This window comes from Pipistrellus hanaki (genome assembly GCF_964339955.1).
Source record: "Pipistrellus hanaki genome assembly, chromosome: 2".
Lineage (NCBI taxonomy): Eukaryota > Metazoa > Chordata > Mammalia > Chiroptera > Vespertilionidae > Pipistrellus > Pipistrellus hanaki.
In genome coordinates, this window is record NC_140504.1 from 173,379,004 (window position 1) to 173,391,998 (window position 12,995).

General features: G+C 60.0%; 2 protein-coding genes across 15 annotated transcripts in view; one reads left to right on the forward strand and one right to left on the reverse strand.

The window, feature by feature from the left end:
* Positions 1-55: 55 nt before the first annotated feature.
* Positions 56-4,371, forward strand: CCDC24 (coiled-coil domain containing 24; the record flags this gene model as incomplete). 11 transcript variants are annotated; one of them, XM_084874589.1, is made up of 8 exons in its annotated part: positions 56-685; positions 880-1,043; positions 1,238-1,354; positions 2,034-2,111; positions 2,648-2,702; positions 3,155-3,224; positions 3,330-3,408; positions 3,492-4,371. In XM_084874589.1, exons 1-8 carry the CDS (start codon positions 560-562, stop codon positions 4,369-4,371), a joined length of 1,569 nt encoding a protein of 522 aa, XP_084730715.1. In that variant the 5' UTR covers positions 56-559. The 11 variants fall into 11 exon arrangements, with proteins under 11 accessions (XP_084730715.1, XP_084730716.1, XP_084730713.1 ...); XM_084874590.1 differs by having other exon boundaries at positions 2,037-2,111; XM_084874587.1 differs by having other exon boundaries at positions 3,488-3,867.
* The window catches only part of SLC6A9 (solute carrier family 6 member 9), a 35,423-nt gene continuing 26,454 nt past the window's right edge, over positions 4,027-12,995 (reverse strand). For all 4 annotated transcript variants that reach the window (XM_084874554.1, XM_084874553.1, XM_084874556.1 and 1 more), the window contains 9 exons: positions 11,723-11,855; positions 11,290-11,424; positions 11,101-11,204; positions 9,989-10,226; positions 9,783-9,917; positions 9,575-9,674; positions 9,386-9,486; positions 5,449-5,619; positions 4,027-5,349 (listed from right to left, as the gene is read on the reverse strand). In XM_084874554.1, coding sequence (XP_084730680.1) covers positions 5,137-5,349; positions 5,449-5,619; positions 9,386-9,486; positions 9,575-9,674; positions 9,783-9,917; positions 9,989-10,226; positions 11,101-11,204; positions 11,290-11,424; positions 11,723-11,855 — 1,330 coding nt within the window. In that variant the 3' untranslated portion in view covers positions 4,027-5,136. The remainder of the gene's footprint in view (positions 5,350-5,448; positions 5,620-9,385; positions 9,487-9,574; positions 9,675-9,782; positions 9,918-9,988; positions 10,227-11,100; positions 11,205-11,289; positions 11,425-11,722; positions 11,856-12,995) is intronic.

Here is a 12,995-nt window from a genome sequence, read left to right on the forward strand (position 1 = left end):
TCCAGACCCCAGACCCTGGGCCCCTCCCAGTGGGGTGCTCTAAGGGGAGGGGTGTATTCTGCACGGCCTCTGAGCCAGAGGAGGCCACAAAGTAAGCTCAGGGGCTCAGATTACTCGGCTCTTCCACCTGTCCCGATGCCGAAAGTGGCCACGGAATAGACCAAGGTACTTGGGGTCAGGATCCTTCGGGTAACGGGATGGTTCACACTCCAAAACCACCGGTCCGCTGCGTGAGGACGCTCAGCCAGTGGCGGCGGCTGGAGGGGGCGGGGCCTGGGCGGCGGCCCTGTTTCCCGGGAGACGGCCGCGCGGAAGAGGCGGGACTAGGGCCCTGGTCACTGGCGGCTCCTGAGGGCCGTGGCCGAGAACCGCGACCCCCGAGAGTCCGCCGGAGCCGGGAGAAGAGCGCGGGGCCGGGTGGCTCAACCGCGGGCCCGGCGGCCGGCGGGACAGGGTGGGGCTTGGAAGAGGCGGGCGAGCGGCTCGGCCGGGGGCGGGGCCTGGCCCGGGTGTTGGCGCGTCCGAGCCCGGGACCTCGCGGGGGGCGGCGCGGCGGGCCATGCCCGGGGAGTGCCCGTCGCTTTGGGAGCTGGTGGAGGAGCACGTGCCGCCCCCGGAGCGGCCCGAAGTGAAGAGGATTCTGGGGGAGACGATGGTGGACCTGAGCCTGGAGCTGCGGGCGGAGGTGGGGCGCGTGGGAAGGTGGGCCGGACCCATGACTCGGGGGATTGCCCCATCTACTCTGGGTTCCTGTGGGGTCTCACCCAGCCCTCTCTTGTTTGACTCCCTTTCCTCCCTCCTACCCCTCCACCACCCCCCAGCCCTTCTCACTCCCGACACCGCCTTCCCCAGTCTCGAGGTGTCTAGCTCTCCCAGCAGGTGGTGATGCTGCGGTCTCTGCTCCGAGAGGCGCGGTCCTCCCGAGCCCCCGCCTCCGACCCCGCCGCGCTCCTGGCGCCGCCGCCCCGGCTCCGAGACCTCGTGCGCCGGGAGCTGCGGCAGCTGCTGCAGGCCCTCCGCCAGAAGGCCGTCTGCGAGGGCAGGTGGGAGCCGCAGCGGGGTGGGGCCCGGTCCCCGGAACCCAGACGGGGGAGTTCCAGCTCGAACCCGGACCAGGGGCCACTTTTCCGCCTTCGGGCCCACTAGGCTCATTACTTCGCCGCCTCTTCTGGCTGAGGTGGAGCAGGGTGGCCTTTCCTGTGGTTCCCTGAGTTTCCTTCGTGTGCACCTTCTGCAGGGACCAGGCCCAGGCGTGGGTCCAGTACAGCCCCAGGGTGCTGCGCTTTGCCTTGGAGGAGCCCGGGGGTGATTTCCCAGCGCAGGAGGCATTCCAGACGCCAGTGGGTGAGCCCAGGTAAAGCGGTGCCGGCAGGGGAGGGACCCGGTGTCTGCTTGGCAGAGGACCCCAGCGATTGGTGGGTCCCGCCTGGCTCCGTACAGGAGCGCCTGCTCTGAGGCTGTCGCTGCTGCAGCCCTTGTGCTGGGCATGGGCACAGGAGGGCTGCAGAGGCCCCGAGACACCTGCCCAGCTGGGGGGCCCACAGGCTTCCTGGAGAAGGTGACTGGTTTGGTCTGGGTCTTGGATGAAAGACAGAAGAGCAGATGAAAGAGAGAAGAGCTTTTCGGGAAGAGGGGACACTCTGCAAACATGGGCGGGAGGAAAGGAGGCGGGGTCGGGGAATCACGTGTCCCTCGGGCTTACAGAGCCCGAGGAGGGCTGGGAGTGAAGGAGGTACAGGAGCAGGGGCGTGCTCCTAAGACACGAATGGCAGCAGCTCGTTTTTAATTCTCACACAACCCTGTGAGGTCAGTGATGTCCCCGTTTTGCAGAGGAGGAAACTAAAGCTCAGAAAGAACCACCCATTTGCCCAGGGGTGGCCGAGCCCATGTGCAAACCTAGACCCCAGAACGCCTCCTCTTTGAGCCGTGCCATATTGCTTCTGTGGGGAAAGACACACGATCGTCTGAGAAGGGGGGCCGTGTCCGGGAGGACCAGGGGAGGCCATGCGGGTGATACTGACTTTGTCCCCCAGCAGCGCCCAGAGAGACCTCCCTCTCCTCAAGGACCCCCTGGGCATGGCCAACATTGACCGGGTCGCCAGGCACCTGCGGTGAGGCCCTGGGTGTGTAGTGGGGATGGGAACAGGGAGGGGCCTGGATGGATCTGGGGCTACAAGAGAGGAGAGGAGGCAGCAAGCCAGCGGGGTAGGGGGGACGGCCCACTGGAGTGAGGCTGAGAGATGGGAAGGGCAGGGTGCTGCCAGAGAGTAGCCAGGTTGGCATGCTGGCAGGGGCCATGGCCCGAGGACTTGTACCTTGAGGGGAGGTGGGGGAAAGCACAGAAGAGTTTTAGACAGGGGAAGGGCTGTGATGGGGGGGAGAAAGGGGGCAAGAGGTGTCGTACGGAAGACATGGCAGTGCTGTCCGGGTGGATGCGGTGAGGCACGCAAGGAGAGGACGCATTCTTCGCGGGAGGAGGCTTTGGCAGGGCTGGAGGGCTGTGCTGGGCAGCAGAGGGCAAGGTGGGCTGAGTGGGGCAGGCCCAGAGGGGGCTGTGGTGGGGCTGGAGGCTGGGGCTGGGTGAGGGCTTTGCTGAGACGTGGTCCCGTGGCACTGGCTCCCGCTGCTGCGCTCCCACGTGTCCCAGGGGCCTCCTGGAGGAGGAGTGTCACACCTTGGAGAGGGAGATCCCCGTCCTGCAGGTGAGCTGCAGCCCGCCCCGCCCCAGCCTTTCTGCTGAGTGTCCACAGCCACCTCTCGCCTGGTGTGTCAGCCCCTGAGCATGCGTGTCTGTGTGCGTGCATGCACCTAAAGGCTGTGTGAGTCCTGTATGTATCTGTTTCTCGTGTGTGCACTTCTTGTGTGCGTGAACCCGGAAGCCCAAGTTTCTGGTCAGCACGTTTTAATTAACCTGCTGGGTTTGCTCTCCGGTCTTTTGCCTTCTTTTCCTAAGTCTGGGTCTGGGCCAACCACCACCTTGTCAAGCTGGGCTTTTTTTTGGGGGGGGGGGGTGTTCTCCTGGGGGCTGCCCTCAGGTGGTTGAGATGAGAGTGTGTCCTGGGCCCTGCCAAGGTCTTGCTTGGCCTCTGTATCCTGCCCTGGCCTATCCCGCCCCCGCTGTGGAGCTGGGGCCCTGAGCCAGCTCTCCCCACAGCGCTGCCTGGAAGAGGAGTGCACAAAGGCACGCCGGGCCTCTGCAGCCACCCCCGAGCCCACCCTGGCAGGTGAGGAACTGGGCAGGCCCCGGGTACCCGGCTTCCTCCCCACGCCCCCCCTGGACGTCCCCTAGAGGAGCTGGGTGCCGTGTCTCGGGCACTCCCCTCCTCCAGAGCTGCAGGAGCAGAAGACAGCCATGCAGCAGGAGCTGCAGGCACCGCTGCCGCCTTCCTGTGTCTCCCCCAGCCACAGGTAAACCAGGGCCGACGGCGGCCGCACGGGGTGGGCTGAGAGTCGGGCTATGGCCCTCTCATGGCGACTCCTTGTTCAGGCAGCAGCCCTCGGGCTCCTCCAGCCAGGGCCTCCGACCCCTGCCTCGCCTCCGCGGAGCTGCTGGAGTTTGGGCGAGGCCTCTCCAGGGCCACCTGCCCGCTCCTCCTCTGGAGCGCAGGCCTCAGGGCCCGGCTGCCGCCTGCCGCTGGGGGCGGAGGCTCCCGTGCAGCCCCGGGGAGAGGCCAGCGTCCACCTCGGTGTCCAGCGCGGTGCCCCGGGCCCCGTCCTGACAGCCGGCCACCGCGTAGGCTTTGGCTTCCGGGACTTGCCCCACCTGCTACTTACTGCCGCCTCTCAGTTGCCATGGCCTCGCCTGCTTCAGGTCTTGTCTTGGATGGGACCCCAAGGTCCTGTCCGTCGGTCCAACCCTCCTCCCACCCCCTCGCCAAGCTCCTGGTATCTGGTCTTGACCAGTCACGGCCTTCGGCCTTTCTCCTCCCAGGCTTTCACAGAAGCCTGGGCGTAGACAGTGCAGAGGGCGCACCCCGGCCCCAGCTCTTGTCTCTCTGCGGGACTCAGACAAAGCACAGAGGCAGCTCAGAGACAGGAATAGAAATTTCATTAAAATCTATGGACTTTAAAATCCTAGTGGTGCACGGATGGACTGGGGTGGGCGGCGCACCGTTATTGCTACGGAGAATTAGAGGCGGCTCTTCCGGGGCTGTCACTGCACAGAGGGACGTGGAGGACGGACACACCGACACTGCAGGGCTTGGGGGAGGGAGATCTGGCTCCAGAGAGGGGACGGTGCACACGGGCTGGAGCCATTTGGCACATGATCAAGGGGAGCCCGATTTGGGAAGACGGGGCCTTCAGCCTGGTGGCGGGAGCGGGGAAAGGGGGTGTCATGTAGGGTCCCTTCCCCTGGGCTCTGGGCTCTGAGCTCCAACCTCCTGCGAGCAGCACTCCTCCCCGGCCCCCGGGAACCAGTGCTTTGGGCAGGCTGCTGAGTCAGGGGCCTCCGTCACTGGGCCTGGCAGCCGGGCTGCCATGGGGCCAGGAAACCCCAGAGCAGCCGAGTGAGGTGCAGGCAGGCCTGGAAGACAGATGGGGCCTGAGGCCTGGGGTGAAGGGCGTGGCAACCACAGATAAGACAGTTCTTACAAAAATAATTACACAGACAAACAGGGCTGCGGGGAGGGAGGGGACACAGCCTGACAAGTAACACTGCACAGCCCCGTCCCCTCACTCTGCCCCCAGGTGGGAAGATCCGAATTTTCCCCGGGCAGAGGCCGGGATCTGCTCCGAGGGCAGGAACACTGGTCGGAGGCTGGTGGCCCAAGGACAGAGACAGGCAGGGGCTCACCCAGCGACTCAGCTCGGGGCAGCGTGCTGGGGGCGTCGGAGGCCACAGAAGCATGGCAGGCCTCTGGGGACCTGGCCCGAGACCCCTTTCAAAGTGCTTTAGCGCCCAGCCGGCAGCCCCGCCTCCTCCCTCTCCTGGCCCAGCTTCCACCTTGGCATCCGAAGGACCTGTAAACACTGGGGACACGAGCACAAATGACCGCCCTAGCGGTGGTGGCCAAGGTGACAGCAGTCGCCCTGCGCAGGGCACGGCAGGGCAGGCGGTGACACCCGTCGGCCCGCTGCCTCCCCAGTCTCTGCGGCGGGAGCACAGGTGGGGCTGGGCCCTCCCAGCAGCCGTGCTCATATCCGGGAGTCCTGCAGGCGGCTTCCGTTACTGCCCACCAGGGGGATGCTACTGCCCACGAGGGGGATCTGGGCCTTGTCCGGGTGCAGTGGCTGGACCTCCAGCCCGTCTTCGGGGGAGGGCAGCATGATGGGGGCATAGCGCCCAGTCCGGTGCTCCAGGAGGGCGGGGCCCCAGTCTCGACTTGGCTTTGTGGCATTTTTCAAACGCTATTGGGGGGAGGGGGGAGAGGGGGAGGCAAGGCATGTCAGAGGAGGGCCCTTACACCCCAGTGATCTGCCCCGTCCCAGTTCATGGGCGCCCCTCACCTGGAGGAGGGTGTCCCCGTCCGTGCGGCACAGCTGGAACAGGGCGTAGAGTGGGATGCAAATGACGGAGGACAGCGCCATGAGGAAGCCGATGGCCACCGCCCAGCCTGGGTACTGGTAGTGGTTATAGGTGATTGGCCGGTACTGAATCACCGTGAAGATGAGGATGAACTGCAGAGAGGGGGGGTAAGAGTGGGCATCAGCCCCACCCAGGCCTCCTATTAGCACCCCCTCCCTTCCTCTCTAGTTTCCCAAGATAAAAGAAGAGGCATTTGGGGGAGGGCAGGACCAACGCCAACGTTTGGGTGGTGCAAGAAGCAGATACATGGAACCGGGGTCCAGGGTGCGACAGCGTGTGCGTACGATGGAAGGGGAGAGGCCTGGCTTCCGGTCCGGCCAGGGAACCACGAAGCTGCTGTCTGTCACCTTTGGAAGTCAGTTCTGCTCAAAGACACTGCCGCTCCCGACAGCCTTTCGAAGTGAGTCTGACCCCTGGCCTTCAGGGCTCTTGCTGCCTCACATGGAGGCCTCAGCTTATCTTTTTGGCCAGATTGCCCTGGTCTCAGGGTCTTGGCCACACCCAGTGTTCCTACCCTTTCCATTTACTCCGGAGAATCCTCCACCGCATCTAAGCAAATGCCATCTCCTCCGAGAAGCCGCTCCCTCCCAGGCCAGTGTGGCTCAGTTGGTTGGGCGTCTTCCCGTGCACCAGAAGGTTGCAGGCTCGATTCTAAGTCAGGGCACATACCCAGGTTGCTGGTTCGATCCCCAGTGGGGGTACTTGCGGGAGGCAACCGATCCATGTTCCTCTCACCAATGTTTCTCTCTCTTTCTCTTTCTCCCTTTCTCTCTCTAAAATCAATGAAAAAGCATATCCTTGGGTGATGATTTTTTAAATAAGTAAATAAATTAGTAAATGAAATGAATAGAAGCCTCTCCAGATTTCCCATCTCCGCGCCCTGGAAGGCTTTTCCCATCTGCTAAGCATTTATTTAATAGTCCCCATACACCCGGGCACTCCTGATATTGCATCAGCTCTGGCTCTCCCGTGCCCAGCACATTGCCTGCCACAACCTCATTTGCTGATTTGAACTGACTTGTGCAGAGAGGAGGGAGCAGGAGGGAGAGAAGGCGAAGCCCCTGGTCTCTGGACAGCCTGGGGAGGCTCCTAAGGCTGGGCGTGGTGCGAGTCTGGCCCGGGATGCTTTGGAAAGAGGCGAGATGAGAAACAGGAAAACTTAAAGGATGTGAGGAACTCCGTATGATGTCCGATGGGCACTGACTTATCTGGGTGATCACTCTGTAAAGTATATAAATATCGAACCACTACGTTGTACACTGAAACTAATAGAATATAGTGTGTCAACTATAATTAAAAAATAAAACTAAAGGAAGCAGAAAGATGATGGATGGGCTCTCAGCTGAGCCCTAAAGCTCAGTCTCCCCCAGCCTTCCAGTGACCAAATTCTGGAGGTCAAGACCCGCATCCATTGTGAGGGCCCTTCCCCGGACACTGCACATAGTAGGAGCTTATAACAAGTTTCCTGAACGAACCTAGAACCTGATCTAGGTGTGGACAAATCCCTTCACTGAGCTGACAAAGGAAGGAGTTTGTCAAAAAACTTTTCAGAAATGTATACACAGCCCCGACTAGTTTTTCTCAGTGATTAGAGTGTCATCCCACAGACCAAAGGGTCTCGGGTTCGATTCTGGTCAAGGGCACGTACCTGGGTTGCAGATTTGATCCCCGGGCAGGAGGCAACCAATTGATGTGTCTCCTTCACATCTATGTTTCTCTCTCTCTCCCTCACTCCCACTCTTTCAATGAAAAAAATATCCCCAGGTGAGAATGAACAAAAACAAACAAAAATGTAAAAACATGTGTCTACAGGGCCTGGAGTCCTCACCTTATGTTTTTTTGTTTTTAACATATTTTTATTGATTTTTAGAGAAGAAGAAAGGGAGAGCTAGAAACATCAATGATGAGAGAGCATCATTGATCAGCTGCTGCTTGCATGCCCTCACTGGGCATGTGCCCTTGACTGGAATCAAACCGGGGACCCTTCAGTCTGCAGGCTAACGCTCTATCCACTGAGCCAAACCGGCTAGAGCTTCTCACCTTACATTTTAACTTCAGCCTGAATGTCTGTGCACAGAGAGGACACTGCCCACTTTGCCTAGCTCGATGGCACTGGAGCCAGGCCGAGGCTGCCCCTGCGGGTCCTTCTTGTGCCCCCCTCCTTCCTGCCTCCTGACCTGCTCCACGCCTCTCCCCAGGGTGGCAGCCTCCCCGGAGCTGTGGGGGGTGAGCTCCCCTCGGGCAGGGCCTGGGCCCCACAGGGCACGGCGCTTCGCGGCAGTGCCTGCCCTCCCGGCCTCTCACCACCTACCGGAGACTTCCGCTCCTCCTGTTTCAAAGCTGGGCCAGTGGCCAGAGCTGGCGCCTGTGCCAGGCGCAGGGAAAATCCCACACCCCATGGAGTGTGGAGGCCTCAGCCCTCAGGGGCCTTTTGTTCAGAAACATGAGCCAAAGTGAAAACCCGATGCTGAGCTCCCTGTGGCACAGGAGTCGGGTGTGACAGGGGCATGGCTCTGGACACTGCCCTCGCCCTGGGCTGACCCCTCTGTCACTCAGAGATGGCCCTGCCTCTTCTCTGTGGAGTGACCATTACCCTACCAAACCCCTTGTGCTCCCACTTCCCACCCTGAGCATAAAGGAGCGAAATCTAAAGGAAGTAATAGCGCCTCCCGGTGGTGGTTTGTAGGGTGGCGCTGGCCCACCACGCAGACTCCAGACGGGACTACCTGCTTAGGGTAGTGGCACTGCCTCTTATTGGCTGAGTAACCTTGGGTCAGCTACTTAACCTCTCCATGCCTCAGTTTCCGCATCTGTCAAGTGGGGATCATAATTATACCTCGGAAAGTTGTACTAGTACATCTTATATAATAAAAGCCTACATGCTAAGTGTCCAATTGTCCTGTTGTCAGTTCAATCAAAGTGAAATATATGCTAAGGATATGCTAAGGCCACTCAACTGCTTGCTATGATGTGCACTGACCACCAAGGAGCAGATGCTCCGACCAGTGGGTTAGCTTGGTGCTGAGGTCTGGCTGATCAGGACTGAGCGAGGTGGCCTGAACATGCCCTGGAGCCCTCCTGTGGTCCCTCCCTGGCTGGCCAACCTCTCGTGTCCCTCCCTGTTCCCAATTGTGCACCAGTGGGGTCTCTTGGCCTGGCCTGTGCCCTCTTACAATCTGGGACCCCTCAGGGGATATCAGAGAGCTGATTTTGGCCTGATTCCAAATAATAACTAACTCACTAGAGGCCTGGTGCACAAATTCCTACTGGTGCACAAATTTGTGCACCAAGCCTCTAGTAAGTTAGTGTATAAACAGTGCGTAGAAAGTGTCTGGGAGTTCTTGCCACTAATTCAGCTCCCAGATGGGTTTCCCAGGTGCTGGGTATTGGTGGTAACCAAGACTTCCCTCTCCCAAGTCAGCCCACTGCAGTGCCTGTCCCTAATCCTGAGCTGACACCTGACTCGGGCGCAGCCTGCTTCTGGGACACTCACGCATTCACACCACGGACCCTGGGCACCTGGAGCACCTCGGCTGTGATGGGTTGGAGAAAGATGCTCAGTGAGGCTGACACCAATATCAATCATGGTTCCTGAGGTCCCTCCAGGGCCCAGGGAGGGAGGGCCGATTCAGCTGCTGCCAGACTGCTGTCTCCTGCCACTCAGATTCGGGGTTCTGCGCTCTGAACTCAAGGCGAGGGCTAGGGTGGTTCTGAGTCTCCGCACGCCTGTCTGACTCTACACCACCTCCTTAGACTACAAGGGCCAGAGCGTGGGGCCTCATGGGAGCTCTGGTTCCCACGAGAAGGACACCTGCCAAGAGGCCGCAGGATGAGTGAGAGGCCGGCCCAGGAACTTACGAAGATAATAGCTGGGGAGACGAAGCGCCAGCAGATCTGGAAGAAGAAGGGCGGTGGGAACCCCAGCATCATCTTGATGTCCTGAAAGTAGTTCTGGTGCCCTGGAGAGAGGGGCGTCAGTGGCCGGGCAGGCCGGTGTGGGCGGCCCGGGGCTGGGGCGCGGGAGGCCGCGGCAGGTTGGGCACTTACCGTAGATGTACATGATGGACACACACATGATGCAGGAGATGACGACCAAGGAGAAGCTGGCCGCATAGTTGTCCATTAGCAGCAGCCAGTAGATGCCTGCCTGCGGGCCAGCGGGCAGCCGAGTCAGGGTCTGTGGCTGGGTTCCCAGACCCGGCGCCCCCTTGTGTCCTGGCAACACCAGCCCAGCCTCCCCCCGCTCGGTTCTTACTTGGCTGGTGAGGGGGATGCCCAGCAGGAAGCCGGCCACGGCCACGCCCAAGGTCACATAGGTCTTCTTCTGCAGGATCCACTCGTTCCCCACCTCATCCACAATGGCTGTCACCAGCGTCTCTAGGAGGCAGAACTGCAGGGATGGCCGTCAGAGGAGGAGCCCGGGCTCTGCGCCTCCCCCCCTTCCCGATCCACACCACCTACCTGGGTGCCCAGCCCCAGCAAGATGAGCATGAAGAAGAAGAGCAGGGACCAGAGCGGGGAGATGGGCAGCAGGGTGAGGGCCTCTGGGTAAGCCACAAAGGCCAAGCCGGGGCCATGGTCTGCCACGCGGGACACGTCCACACCCAGGTGATTGGCCATGAAGCCCAGGATGGAGAAGATGACGAAGCCAGCGTAGACGCTGGTGGCACAGTTGGTGATGCTGATGATGACGCTATCCCTGGTGGGGAGGAAAACGGGCCAATTCAGGGCATACGGCGTGCTCCCCTCTGCCCGAAGAGGACTCGGGCCAGAAGAGGACTCGGAGACAGGGAAAGTTCCTTTGGGCCAGAAGAGGACTCGGAGACAGGGAAAGTTCTAGGGATGGAGGGGTCTGCTGGAAGCCAACACCAGCATGTCAGCAGGGCTGAATCATCTGGAAATGGCTGAGGGCATTTCCCCAAACCTGAAAAGGATGCAAAAATGATTGCTTGCTGCCAGGCAGCTGAGGGCATTTCAATCTACATGTTATCGCCTCCTACTGGCCAAACACCTGAACAGCTGTAGGCAAACTCTCCAGTCTGATAATGGATTCTGTACACGAAACTCTGGCCTTTAGTGTGTATATCTCCACCTTGCCTTAGGACAATTTGTGTTAATAAAAAGCAAGGGGTCCTGAGACAGAAGAGAACTTAGTTCCTTTAGCTACGTCTTCTCTGGCTCCCCATAATGCCTTTCAAAATTATGTTTCGTCTCTGGAATCTTTAATAATTTACACACAGCGCTTCTCCAGGTTCCTGAACCCTTCTAGATGCTGGATTAAGACCACCAGCAGGTGTCCCCGACCTCTATTCTGGTCTGCTCTGGACCTTTTTAAGTGGGCGTGAGGCTCCTGAGTCCCTATAGGTCCCTGGGACATCACTGTCCCTACCCCTCTTCTCTCTGCTGCCAAGGTTCTCTCTCCATCCTTGATGACCTGACCAGACCCAGCGTTCCCAGGACCTCCAGGCCATGAGTGGGAGGGGGGGCCCTGGTGGGCGAGGAGGCTGCACTGGAGCTGGTGGGCCAGGCCGAGGAGAGGGCAGGGAACGGGGCCGGGCTGGCGGGAGTCTCACCGGTAGCAGTTGTTGTGGAACTTGTTGTAGGAAGCCATGGTGATGAGGCCTCCCCACGCGCAGCCCAGGGAGTAGAAGATCTGGGAGGCAGCGTCCCCCCACACCTGTGGAAAGGGAGCTGCGGTCAGAGGCAGGCGCCTCCCTGCCCCGCCCCGCCCCGTCCCTTCCGGGTGGCCCTCGACGGCCCACCTTGGCCTCCAGAATCTTGTCCCACTGTGGGGTCAGGTAGTACATGATGCCTGTGAAGGCTCCTTCCAGGGTCACGCCGCGGACGAACAGGATGGTCAGCACCACGTAGGGAAATGTGGCCGTGAAGTACACCACCTGCGCGAGACAGGCCCGCTGTGCTCCTCCGGGCTCCTCCTGCGGTGCCCGCCCCGCCCCCGCCCCCCGCCCCCCACCTGCCTCAACCACCACTCATCCCTCCCGTGGCCCTTCATCACCCCCTCCACACACACACATGCGCACACACACGCACACGCTCACATACACGCACACACCCACACGCGCGCGCACACACGCACATACACACGCGCACACACACACACACAGCCAGGCAGGCAGGGGAGGCAGGCCTTCCTGGGGGCACAGACCCTGAGACCCTGGCAGGGGGGGCACTTACTTTCCCTGAAGACTTGACCCCTCGGATGAGGCAGAGGAACACGACCACCCAGGAGACACAGAGGCAGCCGAGGAGGGGCAGCCTCACCTCCCCGAAGTTGCCGATGTCGTCGGACAGTTTCAGCACGTAGAGCCTGGGAAGGGGAGACGGCACTGAGTGGCAGCCCCATGCCCAGCAGCACATGCCCAAGGCCCAGGCCCCACCCGGCAGCTCCCGACTTTCTCACAAGCTCCTAGGAGCCCACAAATTATGCAGCTGGGCTTGTCAACGTGGCTGCCTCCTTCGGGTCGTTATTGCCAAGCGGCCTTTTCTCGCTCTCCTGCTCAGAATTGCAGCCCAGCACTCCTTACCCACTGCTTTGCTATCATTTCCTCCGCAGCACATGTCTCCTTCCATTATACCATAAAGTTTACCTGTTTATTTTGTCATCTTTCCTCTATGAAGGCAGGGGTTTTTGTTTTGTTAACTGATGTATCCCCTAGTGCCTAGCATGGTGTCTGGCACACAGCAGTGCTCAATACATATTTGTTGAATGAATCAATGGATGAACATTGTGGTAGAAGAATTGGGAGGTAAAAAGGGAAAACCTGGACAGCTGTGGTTGGTACAATTGTCCAGGCTACAAACGATGAGCAAGCTCTTGAGCCTCAGTTTCCTCATCTCTACAATGGGTGTATTAGCACCAACCCAGAATAATTTGTAGATAAATTTAGGTAAATTTACAGTTAGGACCTCTCAGCATAGTTCATTCTTAGCTATTTTCACCTCCCCCCGCCCCCTGACCCCCTGCCCAGACCAGTTCTCCAACCTCATGACATTTTTAATGCCTTTGGATGAGATATTACTCTGTACCTCATGGGACCATGCTGCCAGACGGGTCTTCCTGTTCGACTTGTAAGCACCTTGGCCTACTTCCTCTCTCCTTCAAATCTTCCCCCAGGTCGCCCTCACACAGTGTGACCTGCAGAGGGCGCTGCCCAACGCTTCCCTCTCCTGCCCAAGGCCTGCCACTGCCATGGTTCCTTCAACAGGCATCAGAGCCAGGCCTAGGGCTAGGCCCTCTCCAGGCTCTTTGCTGATGGAGGAACCAAAGACCTGGGATGGGAGAAGTTCAGGAGCTGTGGGACCACCAAGGAGAGGCTCCTGGTCCCCTTCCGCGGCGTTTGCCAACCACGGTCCCTATGTGGCACATAGAAAAAAAATACGTTGGCGCATTGGGGTAAACAGCAAAAGGATTCAAACCTGAAGTCAGCTGGGCTGGGGCCTCGGGCTG